Genomic DNA, 15,285 nt, shown 5'->3' with positions numbered 1-15,285 from the left:
CTCAGGGTGCAGCACAAACCTGGCTGAGCCATCAGCCCAGGGCTTCCAGGGGCAAAAGGGCCTTTCCAAAGCAAACATTTTGTTGGAAAAGAAAGTCTGACAGATGTGTTGAGATGCTGGTGTCATCCCTGTGCTATGATGCAGCACTGCTGGAAAGGGAGGGCAGCACAGAGCTGTGAGTTTGCTCACTGCTGCTCTTCCCTTCCCCTGCAGAGAGCTCCTGAGCCCTGCTGTCCCCTCCCCACCAGCTGAAGGGACACACTGACAGCTCAGACCAAGCTTTCAACACCTGCCAGGCTGCACATTCCCTTCAGACCCGTCATCCCTTTAACCAAATGCTTCTTGTTTGAACACACCCAGGGAGGTGGCTGAGGTTAATCTGGCTTCCCAGCATCCACACCAAGAAACTGAAAATTCCAGAGTGTGTTCCAGCAGCTGCTCCACTGAGAGTCTGTATGATTTGGGCCTGGAGTCCTGCTGTGAGCACCCACAAACCCAGACATGGCTGAAAATTAGAGCAAACAGCTCCACAGGCAATCCAGGGGCACCCTTGTGCTGTGTCAGAGAACAGCTCTGCTGAAAGATGATGTCACTGTGTCCACCTGGGATTGGATGCTAAGAATAAAGCAAACACAACATGGACAGGTGGGTAATACCCAGCACTTAAGCTCAAAAGCTGGCATGGACAGTGATCAGCTCCCACTGGCTGAGCCTTCTCACACCTGCACTGAAGGATCATCCCTGGGCTGGGAGCCTCATCCCAGGATAAGAGTGCTCAGAGGGGAAGCTGCTTTCAGCTGGTAATGCAGAGGAAAAGTACAAGTGTTGCCTATAATTCTCTGTTGTCAAGTCTCTAAAGGGTGGGGATGATGCTTAAGCTTTTTATATAGTTTTCATATATTTGTAGTTTTGCAGATTGCTAATCCACGACTGTAGCTCCAGTAGTTTTTCTACAACGTTCCCCTAGATTTTAGAACAATAAGCTGACCTTCTAAACACATTCCTGAAATATTGTTTAGTCTTATTCCAAGGAGGGGACCTACAATAAGGCATAGTAAGAAGTGGGGCAGAGAACCCTTGGACCAGCTCCAAGGGGCTGCCCCAGGGCTGGGTTACTGGGGCAACTGGATCTCTTATTGGATGCACCTGTTAGATATCCGGATTAATTAACATTATAAAATTGTAGAAATTCAATTCTGGGTGTTCCCATCACCACCAGGACACCTGGAAGCTTCCAGATAAATGTCTGCCCCTTACTTCACTATTCTAACACAGGGGCTTTTTTCTTTTGATTATAGGCAACACAAGCACATGTCTGAACCAGAGCATCACTTTTCCTTTAGTGTATCAAAAATACCAGCACACTGTGGAAGAACCAAAGCAGTGAAACAAGACACAGTGTAGAGTGAGGTATGAAACTTGATCCAGCCAAACCAAGCAGCTCTTTATCACCATCTCCAGGGAAAGGCTGCAGAGATCCTGCTGGGCAGCTACTAAACTCCATTAAAGAATCTTTTCATGAGGCATTCTAGATGTACCAAAATTTCCATTCCACCCCCAAAGCAGAGCTTACAGACCCCACTCATGATGGGACAATAGAAGCTGGAGGTTTCGGGGGAAAAAAAATCTCAAAAGGAAACAGATTCTTTGTTTTAAACCATGGCCCAAATTTCTTGGGGTATGCTGCCCATTGTCAAACCCTGCTGTCAGCTGCTGCCCTGTACAGGAATCCCAGACCTTCCACTGGAATAACCTCCACACTTGAGCCACTTCACCACCCACATGTCAAACAGGGCTTACAGGAGGCCTCAGGTCAGAGTTCCTGAGAACAGAGTTCACAGGTGCCAGGTCCCTGCTGCTGCCTGAGAGGAACTGCTGTGGTCAGAGCCAGGGGAGGAGCAGCAGTGAGAGCAGAACGTGTCAGATATTTGCTGCCAGGCTCTCTCCATTCACACTCACCCACAGCAACGTCCTTGGCAGCACAGGCTGCTGGCTTAGGGAAAACTGAATGAAAATGGTGCCTATTGGGAAAACTGACACGGGAGAGTATTTGCACTTTTTTTTTTTGCAGCTCCATCAGAAGTCAAGCAGAGCTGAGCCAGTAAACTCACAGGGCAGCACTCCTTTTGAGCCTGCTGGGATTACTGTGACAAAAGTCAACCCTGAAAATCTATTTGCTCAATCATCAGCTTGAATATATATCAAAACATGATGTCACTACTGAAAACAACTGCCCAATTCCTCAGCCTGCATATCCAGAAGCCACAAACTCACTGATTGCAAGAGGAATTTGGGTAAATCTGACCGCTGGCCCAAAGCCAGGCTAGAATCATAAATAAATTTATGTTCACATTTGTAGCTGTCTCGCCACACTGTCTCCAACTGAGCAAATGCATGGACAGATAATGTCAGAAGACATCTGAAATCATAAAACTTCTCAGATCCCTGTCTCATTACCCTGCTGCCACATGGATCAGGAACCTTCTCAAATACTCAGTTTCTGCCTTAGCTATCACTGGCTGTTGTACACAGCCACCACCCCAGCTCCACATGAGCATTTCTATTAATACCTTTGTCACTATGGCTATTATATGGGAGAGCTAATTAGCTGTACACCAGTGACCTTGATTTTGCTTAATGACAAGCAAAATCTCTTGGCAGAAGGAAGTGCATGGCTTGTGACACCAGCCACAGCTGCAGGGAGCAGCTGGAAAATCCCTCCAAACACAGGTAAGGCAGAAAGGAGAAACTGATCAGCTCAGTGGAAAACCAGCCCAGGAACCACTGGGGATTTTGTCTCCACAAAGGTCACAGTGAGGGAAGAGATGAGGATTTTCTGCTTTGATTTGGAATACAAATATGTAATTTAAGCAACTATGACAGGAATTGGACATGGGAAAAAAACCCCAACAACTGTATTCTGACCAACACAGATTTGCTCCTTCCCAAAAATCTTTTCAAGTCTTGCCTGGTTTGGTTTCAGATGTGGCATTTAGTGGGATTTCCATCTTCCTTGGGAAGATCTTCTACCAACCAAAAAAATTTCTGAGATGTGACACTTCACCTCAAATTAAAACCTCTTTTCTCAGAAGCCAAAGAGTACATTTACTAGAGCAAAAGGTTCACGACTCCTACAAGGAAAGGTCAGTGACTTTCCAAATCAGGGCTGCTCTAAAGGAAGGCAGCAGCAGAAGCTTTAAGTGCAGCACACATGACTGAGGATGAACGAAAAAATAATTTTGGAGGAAATAAAACCGGGCAAGTGACCAAAACTTCTGTAAAAAGGGAAAAAATAGCTGCCTCGAAGACGCACAGGAAGAACTAAAAGCTTTTTCAGGAAGAAAAGCCATTTTACCTCCTTGAACTTTTGGTGTTAGCAGGGACCACTCTGTCTGAGAGTGGGCACACAGCTGCTCTGCAGAGTTGCCCAGGAGGAAGAGAAACTCACTGAATTAGCAGAGGATGGGGCTAATTATTGCACAGTATGAGATGGAGTTGGTATCACACCCCCTTAGCACAAAGCCATTTAGAGTTTAAGGGAATCCGATCAACACCAAACTGCCCAATTGTTAAGAGGACAGAAAACATCACATTTATAATCATCTCATCACCTGTGCACAGCTCTGTGTACCCCTGATATCCTGGGAGGCAGCAACACCTTCCCAAGTGGACAATCAGGCTGAGAAATTCACCCTGCTTGGGTTACAGGGCAGTTTCCATTTAATGAGGTACCAGCCTGTCCCCCACTCCTTATCAGGGTGGATTTAGGCACATCTGGTGTCCCTGTACACACATGCCACTGCTGGTGGCTTTCCATTATCAGCTTTCTGTTTTTTCCAGGCTTCAACTGCATTGAATGAAAGCCATGGCCTCTCAGCCATCCGAAGCCAAACACAGAACATCCTGATAAGTAATCAGTTGTCTTGGCTCTGCGTTACCTCCTGCAACACAACCAGGCTAAGGGAAGGCTTAGGAATTAAATTCAGAGTTAAACTCGAAGGGAGAAAAACCAGCATTTCCAAGCAGATCAGACCAAACCATTACAAAGAGCAGAATTCCAGCTCCCCCCTCTCTGAAGGCTGCAGCCTCCCTTGACACCAAGGACACTTTCTTGTCTCAACAAATATTTCTCTAGAGCGTTCTGAATGCTGAGAGGCTCCTTGCTTCACAGCCACCAGCACCTCAGTGGGTACTGGGAGCCCTGAAAAGCAAAGCAGGAACTCATCTGAGAGGAGAAGACCCGGGTCTCTGCCAGGGGCTGAGCTCCACATTCGCTGAGGAGCTGCTTTGCTATTTCCAGCTCCTTGCCTGGACACTCAGTAAAGTTTAAATGCCAGCTGCCCCACACTCTCAACAAATCCGGAATGCAAACCCTCAGCATTTGCCAGGGAATTTCCCAAATCTAATCCTCAAGCAAATAACAGATGAAAGAAAAATAGAAAGAAACCTAATAAATACAAGCACTAGTCCAAAGCTCCACTTCTTCGTCCTGCAATCATTTTCATTTCCAGTGTGCAGAAACAAACAGGTTATTACATCTCAACCGAGCAGCTGCAGGGGAGACAAGGGCTCAGAGAGTACAGGAGAAATAAGAAGAGCCCCTTTACCAGCCCCTTCCCATCAGTGAGGCTGAAGGGCTCTGGAGAAGTTCCACAGGGTCAGCACAGGGCTCTGCAAGCCCAGAGCTGCAGTGAAGGAGCTCTGGACACATTTTCCTCCTGAGTTACTCAAGTGTAATGTACCTCTGCTGCAACAAGAGGCTATTTAGCATTCCAGAAAGGGCACACATGTGTCTGGAGCTGAGGAGAAGAGGTTGGAAACGCTCTACACCCAGCAGCTCCATAAAACTGATCACTTGGTTCTCCCAGCCAAGTGCAGCACAGCAACCTTGACTTTACAAGGGAAGACTTTATACTCTGTGAAGGGAAAATGCCACATCCTGTCTGTGCCCACTCCTTTTTCCCACCCTCTCTTGAAAAAAAAAGAGGCAGATGTGTTGTTACTTTACCCATAATAGCTGGGAGTTCTGCCTTGCCATCAATAATTCCTCTATATTAAAAATTTTAAGAGTAAAAGAAGCCATCAAAATGTACTGGGAAAACAAGATATTTCCAAACAAAAACACTGAGTAAAGGGTTTACATCCAGCCTTACATGCTTTGCTGGGCACAGCATGTAAGAATTTAGAGACAAGCTCATCACCAGGGGTTTGGAGCTGCACCAGCAGCACTGCTGGGACCTGACAGAGCTTCTTCCTCATAAACTGCCTCATAAAGTCCTGCACAAACTGCTTCATGCTCTGGATCCACCCTGGGCACTGGGGCACCATTACCTGGCTGAGCAGCAGGTGCTGAACCACGGGAACAGGACACTGTGCAGACGGAAAAGAAACGGTTTTTATCAGCGTTTAACAGCTGGCAGCTCTGTGGTTTCATGTACTTCCCATTGCTGCAACAGCTATTTTAGGCAAATGATCATCTTAGATATCATCACAGAAATTTCCCTGATCACCGAAGGAGGATATTAAAGCAACTAAAGCCAAAACTGCAAAGCTGGTCAGAGGTTTTGCTGCCTAAATCCCTTGAGATTCTGTAGCTCCCTCAGGCCATTCCCAGATGCAATTTCTTCGCTTTCCTCCTCACCCATCATGCTTGCTAAATTGCTTCCAGGCAATTTCTAATCAAGGTCAGGAAACTGGGAGAAGCCTGAAGGGTTGGTAGCAAGGAAATCTCTCACTGGTGATAGCTTTTCCTGACTCCAAGGGTGTCCCACAGCCCTCACGAGCTCATGTGCCATGCTGTGACTGCAGCAAGGGCACAGCTGCAGCACAGTGCTCGAGCACGCAGCGATGCTGCAGAACACTTCAGGGCAAGGGAGAGGCAAACAGAGCAGGAATTCAGGGACTGTTCCCTCACAACAGCGCCCAGACTGCAGCATTTGGGCAAGAAATCCAAGCTGAGGGGGAAAAGCACTCTTTAGCCTCAGGGAATTCCCCACACTCCTGTGCTGGGCAGAGGCAGAGCTGGTGGCATGGCCTGACTTGCCTGGTGCAAGCCACAGAGTCCATTCCAATGATTCCTGAATGGCACAGAACAAATCCCATCTTCTTGGTGGAAAAACAGCTCTGTTTCATCTGCCCACCTTTTCTGAGGAGAGGGATGGGTCCCCCTGAGATAGCACATCCAGTTTCTGCCATCCTGACCCCAGGGAGCCTCTCACCCCCTGGCAGGATGACCACAACTGCAAAGGCCTTTCTCTGCCCTGCCTCAGCCTGAGTGCAGGTCCTGATGGTGGGGATGGACAGGGAGGAGTCCCAGTCCTGAGCAAGGGTCCCAGACAGCCCCAAGGCCAATGCAGAACAGGCAGGACGCACACACAGTGCAGTGCTGGGTCTGGGAGCCAGCTCTCAGAAGCAGCACAACTGCGTGGAAGGGGTAATGCCAAAGGCATCTTCAGGGCCAGGAAGGGATTCCAAGATCCTCACATCCAAGCTAGGAAACAACATCCCCCAGGAGCCCAGCTCAGCACACACTGCCACACCCACGTGTCCCCACTGCCAAACAGGTCCAGAACAAACTAAAGCTACCACAGGAGCCTGCCTGGTCTCTTCACTTACCCATCAGCTGCAAATGACAGAGGGCAGGGGTGAAGGCAACATCACCTGGAAAAAGGGATGCAAGCCTAATCCCTGGAATGGAGAGGCACTCCTCCATTCCTCCTCCACTGAGGTGCAGCACCACTTATGAGGAGCTACAGGACATTATTTTACCTGGCTGAGTACCTGACCTGCCCTGATAAGCACCTCAGTGTTACACCCTGCACATGCTGCCCCCCTGCTCTGCTCTCTAACAGTATTTTTAACTCTGTTTCTAAAGCCTGTCTCACTTACCTGAAAAGGTGGCTCCATCCTGGGCTGAGGACATTTTGCCAAATCCACAATCTGCTATCCACTCATTTCTGTGCTGCACATCTGTTACACATCTGCCTGCACCAGTGACACATGCTCTGCACTCTCCTCTGCAAACAGGTCTCATTTTCCACACAGGTTTTCCTCTCTGGTAACAGCTCTGCTGTTGTTAACTCCTCTGTCATTTCTCCTCTGCTCCCTTTTCACCCTACTTTCAAAGCTTCCCAAATTTACTTCTCAGCTGCAGTTCCCTGGGGTCCCTGTCACAGTGAGACACATTTGTGGTCTCCTGTGTTCAGACTTGCCCCCAAACCCCAGCCCAGCTGCTCCTCTGCTGACACCAGCTTTTATTTCTTCCCAGCAGGACTGCACGTTGCATTTCCTCTGGAAGCCATGTCCCATGTGCCTGTTACTCCACAAGCTCACAAGCTTCAACACGTGTCCCAAAAGAAAAACGTCACAAAGCAGCTGTTATAGGCAGCAAGGGATAAACCTCTCCAACGAAATTAAATAAAAAGCCATTTTGGCACAGATTTCCACTGCAGTGCTGAGAACTCAAATCCCAAAGTGGCACATAAAGTCGAGGCAGTTGGGTTTGTGGATAAACAGGGCCTTTGTCACACCCTAGGAACACAGATCTGCTGCAGCTACACCAACACTGCTTAAAACAAAAACAAAGACAACGAGAAGCTACTTTCAAATAAGGTCAGCAAGAAGTAAAGGCAGCTCACAGATTTTATTTAAAGCATTAGATGTGCTTCCATGAATAATTACAGGCTGGGGAACACAACCCAGCAGGCAATGCCCAGGCAGCTCCCAGGGAGCCCCTGATGTTGGGTTCCAAACACTCCCCAGCACTGCAGCCCTGTGCCTGCCTGGAAGCAGCAAGAACTGAAACCACCTCATCTGTTTGCTTTTCCAAGCTAAATATAGGACAAAGGAGTGAAAGGCACAGATGGCGAAAGCTCTGCAAGTTTTTAGGTTCTCCTGCTCTAGGAATTTAAGCTGCTGAAGCACTCCACGAGGCTGAGCTTTACCAAAGCTGTACTGCTGTACTGATCCCCACCGTGACCACCACGGCTATCCCGTCACACACGTGATGTGGGATCACAGGAACAGTCAGGTGAAACACTTCATTCACATTTCCCTGATCCAGCTGCCTCTCCTGACAGCTTTCCTGCAAATTTCCACAGAGAAGAGGGACAAAAACACACCCCCATGCAGAAAGGACTCAGAGTGGAGACACAACAAAAAGAACAAGGACTTATTTCATATGCAAATTTGAGCAGAAAATAAAGGCAGATTAATGATTCAGTAGCAAAATTCTTCCAGGCAAACAAGTGTGGCTGAAAGAAAACCCAAAGGGAGGGTGAAGATGAGGCATTTAGAGGAAACAAAACTGGAACAAGAACAATTAATCTTCTTTATACACCATTAAACTGGGTTCAAATTGCATTTCTGCAAAGATCCACGATCCTGTGCAAGTGAGGGGCAGGATCAGATCAATCCCCCAAACAACAAAGTCTAGCTAGTAGGAGGCTGAATGTTTTGGGATTCCTCGCTCTCCTTGGAACTGCCCAAAGGATACACAGGTGAACACTAAGAACTGGCCCCATCAGAGGGAAAGGGAGACACTTTGGGTAAGAATGTGCTGTAACAGAGGTAAGGAGAGACCAAAATCCAAAATTAGGCCAGAGCACCAGCAGAATTGTATTTATGTAAAGAAAGAGAATTGTCCATGAGAACAACACCCACAGGAGCAGCACCCAGGATAAAACTGCTCTGTTTCAGCCTCTATCATAAGCTGCTCTCCCTCACCTCTCAGTGCTATCAAATACTTCAATGCCTCCTTACCAGGAGCTGAATCTGGACTTACTGCAACACCCCTGTGTGAGGTGAGTGAGACAGAAAGCTCGGAGGCTGGGGATGTCAGATGTGACAGAAATCCATTTAAACCAGCAGCCAGAGCAGCTCCAGCAGCAGCTCCATCAGTGGGACAGTGCAGAGAGCCGGAGCATGGAGCAATCGGTGATTCCAATTGCACTGCCCATTCAGGGTGTGTGGGGAAGCTCTGGGGCTCCTGACACTCTCAGGATCCACCGATCACACCAGCACCGACCCCACACAGATCAGTTCAAGCCCTTCACTCTGCAGCTGAGCGTGGCCAGCAGCAGGGAGGGGAAGGAGCTGCTGGGAAAGCACAGAGCACAAGCGCTGTGCAGTGCTGTGCCCTCACCTGCACCCTCACAGGCACGGCACTTTCTGGTCACGCTCCTCTGTGCGACGTCGCGCCCGCAGCCATGAGATAACACAGGCAGCTCATTTCTCGTGAAGGGAAACTGAGGCACCGCTATGTGCCCGAGGCCCGCCCCGAGCAGCGGCAGAGCCGCGGCCGCAGCTGCTCTCCCCCGGCAGAGCCTCATCCGCTTTTCCTCAACGCCCCTCGCAGCGCCTTGGACGAACTTCACTGAAAATGACGGAATGCAACGCCAACACCCCTCTAGAGCCGCTGTCAGCGCGGGGCTGTTGGCGTTCCCCTCTCGCCTCACGAACTCCCGCTGCCCGCGCCTCACGGCAGCGACACCGGGGCCAGGCCGGGCTCGGAGCGCTCTGACTCTGCCACTCCGGGCAGGCTGGGCCCGCTGTCCCCGGACACCGCAGTCCCCTCGGACACCCCTGACCCTCGGACACCCCCCAGCCCCGCAGCCCGAACGGGCCCTCAGCCCCTCAGCCCCGGCAGCTCCCGACCGGCGCTGCCCGCAGCCCCCAAACCCCCAGGCCCGGGGCCTCGTCCGCAGCAGCCCCCCGGGAGGAGGAGGGTGAACAGGATGAGGAGAAGGAGGAAGAGGAGCGGGCGCCTCACCGGGAGAGGTGCTTCAGGATCTGCTTCTTGATGATGCCTGCCATGCCGGGCCGGCGGGTCAGGCCCGCGGGCGGCGGGACCCCATCGCGTACCGCCCGCTCCGCACCGCCCAGCCCTGCCCGCTCCGCACCGCCCAGCTCAGCCCCGTCCGCACCGCCCCCTTCCCGCACCGCCCAGCGCAGCCCTGCCCGCACCGCCTCCTTCCCGCACCGCCCAGCGCAGCCCTGCCCGCACCGCCCTCTTCCTGCACCGCCCAACGCTGTCCGCACCGCCACCGTCTGCTCCGCACCGCCCCCCGCCCGCTCTGCACCGCCCTCTTCCCGCACCGCCCCCTTCCCGCACTGCCTGGGCCCTGCCCGCACCGCCGCGGCCACACTCCAGGCGTGTGCTTGGAGGGGACGGCCACAGTGAGCCCCTGGACACCCAAGGACCCTCTGGGACCCCCACCCAGAGCCCACTCCAGGACCAACCCAGGAACCCACCCCGAGATCCTCCAGGACCAACCCGGGATCACCCCCCAGACCACCCTGGAACCACCCCAGGATTCTCCAGGACTCCCTTCCCAGGGGTTCTCCCAGGCCCCCCATCAGCCCTGAACTTCCCTCACAGCTCAGCACTGCTCCCCCACCCTTATCTTCCCCAGGAGAGAGTTCAGAACAAGGTTCCAAGTCCGTATGGAAACAACATGAAGGCTTTATTCTTGTTTTTATCATTCAATGGGGGGGAAAAAAATAATAATACAATTGAAGAGACACCCAAAAAGCCAGACCTCATACAAGTCAGTGCAGAGTGTGTCCATCCACACGCTGAGGTGACAGCAGAGTGCCTCCACACACCTAGTACAAAGCCCCAGGGACACAGGTCTATGGTGTTTATTATAGGGAAGGTACTAATATGAAAAGGCAGCTCCATCTCCATCTTTATCTGTCTGGACGGGTCATTCCTGGCCTGGTTGGCACCATCATGGGTCTGGAGGGGGGTCTCATCATTGGGGGCCCTGGCATCATTGGCATGTGTCCTCCCATGGGTGGCCTCATCCCAGGAGCTGCCAGGGGAAAGACAAGTTAGAGAACAGCTCTTGGAAGCACCACCTGCCCACTCATGTTAGAACATGGCTGGCTTGGGCTGGGCTGGACCTTAAAGATTTATTTCCACTTTGCCATGGGCAGGGATGCCTTCCACTATCCCAGGTTGCTCCAAGCCCCGTCCAACCTGGCCTTGGGCAGTTCCAGGGATCCAGGGGCAGCCACAGCTTCTCTTTACAGCAACATCTGCCTCACCACCCTCAGAGGGGGTAAATTTCACACTGTACAGTGGGCAGCTTCTCTACAGTGGTCCAGGGAATTCCCATTTTCCAAATCTGTAAGCTCTGATCTGGCAGCTGCTGAGATGGATTCCATTCCCTGAAGGAGCTCAGCCACCAGCAGGGGAGGAACCGAGCTCCTGGGTTATACATCCATTCTGACAATATTCTCTCACAACTTATTTCCAGCCACTCAAGAGACACACGAGCTTAATTGCTGATCTGGGAAAGTGTTCATTTGGAGAAAAATGCTGCAAAACTATCCCATGTGCTCACAAAAAAGCACCAAGCACCTCTGCCAGGGAAAAGCAGGGGCTCTACTGCACAGCTCTGAAATAATGCTATCCATCCCACTTTGCCATTTCTTTACACCAGGCTGCTGAATATCACAGATTGTGCACTTATCTTGTGCCTTTAAAAAAATTTAAAGAACACTTTCAGGCACAAGACAATAATTGCAAAGACACTTCAGTACTTTCAGTGCATGTGTGTGTGTGTTCCCATAGATTTGTTCTGGGAACTGGTCCAATAAGATATCCCTTGAGAATTCTTCAAATGCTAGAAAGCTCAGGAGTGGAATGGATCAAAGACATTTTAGTTTACAGCTCTGATAAAGCTTTTTCCAGGCCCATTGTTTCTCTGGAACATGTTCCCCTGAGACGCTTTAAAGAGTAAAATTCATTTAGTGCAAAAAATGCACCTCTTGTGCGAAACCTGAGACCTGGAGGCACCAAATCCTAAACAATTACTGCTCAGAGCAGAGGGAGAACAGCTATGATTTCCCAGAGCCATAATTCCAGCTGCACAGGGGGCTGGTGACTCTCAAGGAGAAGCAAAGGAGCTTTAAGGAGGTTGTAAAATTGTTCCAGTGACACAGAGTGTGACCAGCCCAGCACTGAGCACCCAACAGATGGTGCGACAGAAAATATCAGCCAGTCCCTCCCCAGCCAACCCCCCATGGCAGTGACCCCATCCCAGACTTACCAGGTCCGACTGGCATCATTCCTGGGGGGGGTGGGCCCATCATTGGCATCATCGGGGGCCCCCCCATGTGTGGGGCTGGCATCATGCCAGGCCGGGGGGGGCCAGCTGGACAGACACAACAGTTACACATGGGCACTCTCAGAGCACTGCATTATTCACAGCACATGGCAGTAACTAATGCCTCAGTGGCTTTACATCTGCCTCCATTCCAGCCCTCATTCTAGGTGCTAGGAAGTGACCAAGGGAGGAATATGCTGGCTACCAATTCCAGCTGTGCACACCCAACAGGAGGGCTCTGGGCCCTTCACCAGCTCAAGGGAAAAAGGTTAACCAAAATGACTGTATTTAGAAATACCAACCCAAACCAACCCACTGTGCAGTTCTAACAGAGCCCCCATGGAATGAAGGGCTGTCACTGCATCTGGTGCACTCAGCATCCCAGAAATCAGACAGGACTGAACTGCTCTTACACAGAATTTCCTCACACTGTGGGAGCACAAGCTCAAGATGGCTTGGCTTCAAGCTAAAGGGTCTTTTCTTTCCAAGCTGAGGACACAAGCAATACAGCTCCAGAGGGCTGCGATCCCAATCCCAAACTGTCCCAAACTTACGGATGCTGGGAGGAGGTGGAATCATGGCTCCGGCCGGAGGTGGTGCCGAGAACGGGGTCGGTGGAATTTTCCCTTGCTGGAATGCAGCCGCTACATTGGGGGGGAAAAGAAAAAAAAAAAAAAGGAAAGAAAGAATCCCAGGAAAAAAAAAACCAGTTACTAGGCCGAGGAAGCGCCGGGTCACTCGTCCGTGTCATGCCCCGCGGTCACGTCATGCTGCGTGCGCTGCTGTCCCCACGCCGGACACATCCCTGGCACCTGGGGAGCACCTGAGACTCCTGGAGATAATTATTGTTACAGCTGGGACTAGAGAGCTCCTGCGTGGATGTCAGACCCCTGGGCAGGGCAGGAGGGTGGGTGGGAGAGGAAAAAAAACAATCAACCACGTGGCGGGATCCGCAGCGTTCCACCGGGACATGCTGTGCTGGAATGGCAATGGGGAATGGCTGGGGAGGGAACAAGGAGCAGGAAACAGGGGGCAAGGAAGGGGAGAAATTCCACTGGTACTGACTGGAAGGAAGGCAAAAGGTGGGGAAGTTGGAAGTATCACAAGGAAAATTGACAAAAGGAAATAGAATGAGGATGAGTTAGGCGATGACCAGAGTGGACATTTTAGGAAAACTCTTCACCCAGTGGTGGTTGGGTACTGAACACTCCCCAGGGACGTGGGCATGGCTCTGAGTCTGTCAGAGGTCAGGGAGCAGCTGGATGATGCTGCTGTCACATTATTTAGTCTTAGGCAGTCCTGCACAGAGCTGGGAGCAGGACCAATGATTCTGAGGGGTCCTGCCCAACCTGACATATCCTACAAGCCAAGGAGTGCTGCCATAAAGTTAATCTAGTGCTTGTATTCCTTTCACAGAGGAAAGAGACATTCCTCAGAACAAAGAGAAGAACCTCTTGAAGTGACTGAGGAAACAATGCCACGCTTCAGTCAAGCCTTTAAGCATCACTTCAGAGCTGAGGGCAAGCAACCCCAGCACGTGAAAAATACAACAATCAACACGTTTTAATTTCCATTTCCCTATATTTTGGAATTCTTATCCATGCTCTTAGCATAAATGTGCCACTGCCAAGCAGCACAAGTTTGTTATGTGACCCTGTAGGATATCACTCAGAGAGGTGGCACTGACAGCCTTCATGAACAGTGGCATGGAGCCACTGCCACCAGCCCTGGGAGGGAACCTCAGCTCTTATGTGGTAGGTAGAGCTCTCCTTGGACAGCCCAAAACCTGAGGAACTCAAAATCCACACTCAAAGTTTTCATTCATGATTCACGGAGCAAACACTCCCCAGGGAAGTGAGGAAAAGTCAAGGTGGAAGCAGGGAAGAGCAGCTGGAGGAAAGGCAGGGAAGGAACGGGGAGGCAGCCGGGGTCACAGAAAGATTGGCCTTACTTGTTTTGTCAATCAGGCTCTGGGCTTGCTCCTCCATCCATTTCTGGTAATAGTCCTTCACATTTTCCTTGTGCTTCCGGCCACTGCAGTGGGTTTTTCTCACGGAGGGCTGGGAAAGAAACCCTAAAGTTATGTTTGTTATGATTTTAAACACGTCTAATTTAGCAGCATAAAGCAGATTTGTTTCTGTGCCCAGGCAAATGAGAGGTGATATGCAAAACCTTTATATAAAGCTTTATCAGCACGGTTAGTGTTGACTCCCCAAAGGCTGCCACGAGCCCCCCCAGCTGCTTTCTCTGACCCTGCCCCTCCCCTGCTGAACACCAGGGACATGGCACGCTCTCCCTCTTTCTTGCATGGAAGGAGAAAACACTGAGGAACACCGCTATTATCTACCTGCTTTTAGCAGAGGCAAGTTTAATTTTAATGCTCTTGAAGCACAAAAGAATTAAACCCGAGGCTTTGGTACTCACCGAGTCATGGGTAAGGTACGTGTCACAGTAATCACAATAAAACCTGCCGGGGAAAAGCCGAGTTATTCAGAGCCCCCTTTGCGCCGTGAGGGCTAACGGAACCCCGGGAACGACCCCGCAGCACGCCCGGTCATCCCGCCCCTCACGGCCCTGAGCTCACGGGGAGCACCAGGAGCCTCAAGCAGCACCGAGACCCGCCCGGGGCCCCGCCCGGGCCCTCACGGAGCCGCGGCCCGGCCGCCCGCACTCACTTGGGCATGGTGCTCCCGCCGCCGCCAGCCGGACGTGACGCACCAGCGCAGTGACGCGCTCACACAGCGCCGCCGCTTGGCCCCCGCCGGCTGCCGTAGCGCCCGGAAGTGACAGCGAATGGTGCCGCTCTGTCATTGTCCCCGCCCGGCAGGTGGAGCCGCTCCGCGCCCGCCCGTCCCTGGCTGGTCACGCCACCAGGGCCCGCCCACAGACCGGGCACGGCCGGCATCGCCTCCCAGGCTGCCTTGGGGCCCTCGGCGCTGCCTTGTTCTCTGTGTTCTCCTCACGGAAAACACCCGGTGGTTCCGATCACGAGCCGCGCACGGAGCAGCCTCGCGCGGTGGAAAACTGCATGAAAAGCATCATTTTTAGGCGGAAAAAAAACATTGAAGGGGCTCCCGTCGAGCCTTGCGCCTTTCGTTTGCATGGCGCCGCATGACGTCACAGCAGATTATTTGCATACACAAACACGCGCACTCGCCGCCATATATGGAAG

At 51.5% G+C, this 15,285-nt stretch overlaps 2 protein-coding genes across 3 annotated transcripts in view; both read right to left on the bottom strand.

Moving 5' to 3' along the window:
* BLTP3A (bridge-like lipid transfer protein family member 3A) overlaps positions 1-10,447 on the bottom strand; it is a 26,116-nt gene extending 15,669 nt beyond the window's left edge. The window contains exons 1-2 of the mRNA XM_056511704.1: positions 10,004-10,447; positions 9,770-9,966 (exon numbers count right to left, since the gene is read on the bottom strand). Coding sequence (XP_056367679.1) covers positions 9,770-9,813 — 44 coding nt within the window. The 5' untranslated portion in view covers positions 9,814-9,966; positions 10,004-10,447. The remainder of the gene's footprint in view (positions 1-9,769; positions 9,967-10,003) is intronic.
* On the bottom strand, positions 10,443-15,285 carry SNRPC (small nuclear ribonucleoprotein polypeptide C). 2 transcript variants are annotated; one of them, XM_056511708.1, is made up of 6 exons: positions 14,789-15,285; positions 14,538-14,580; positions 14,065-14,173; positions 12,668-12,760; positions 12,057-12,161; positions 10,443-10,814 (listed from the first exon to the last, which is right to left on the bottom strand). In XM_056511708.1, exons 1-6 carry the CDS (start codon positions 14,794-14,796, stop codon positions 10,690-10,692), a joined length of 483 nt encoding a protein of 160 aa, XP_056367683.1. In that variant the 5' UTR covers positions 14,797-15,285; the 3' UTR covers positions 10,443-10,689. The 2 variants fall into 2 exon arrangements, with proteins under 2 accessions (XP_056367683.1, XP_056367684.1); XM_056511709.1 differs by having other exon boundaries at positions 12,668-12,757.

This window comes from Oenanthe melanoleuca, chromosome 26 (genome assembly GCF_029582105.1).
Source record: "Oenanthe melanoleuca isolate GR-GAL-2019-014 chromosome 26, OMel1.0, whole genome shotgun sequence".
Lineage (NCBI taxonomy): Eukaryota > Metazoa > Chordata > Aves > Passeriformes > Muscicapidae > Oenanthe > Oenanthe melanoleuca.
Note: the sequence above shows the minus strand (reverse complement) of the source record. Positions and strands in the feature narration are given on the sequence as shown.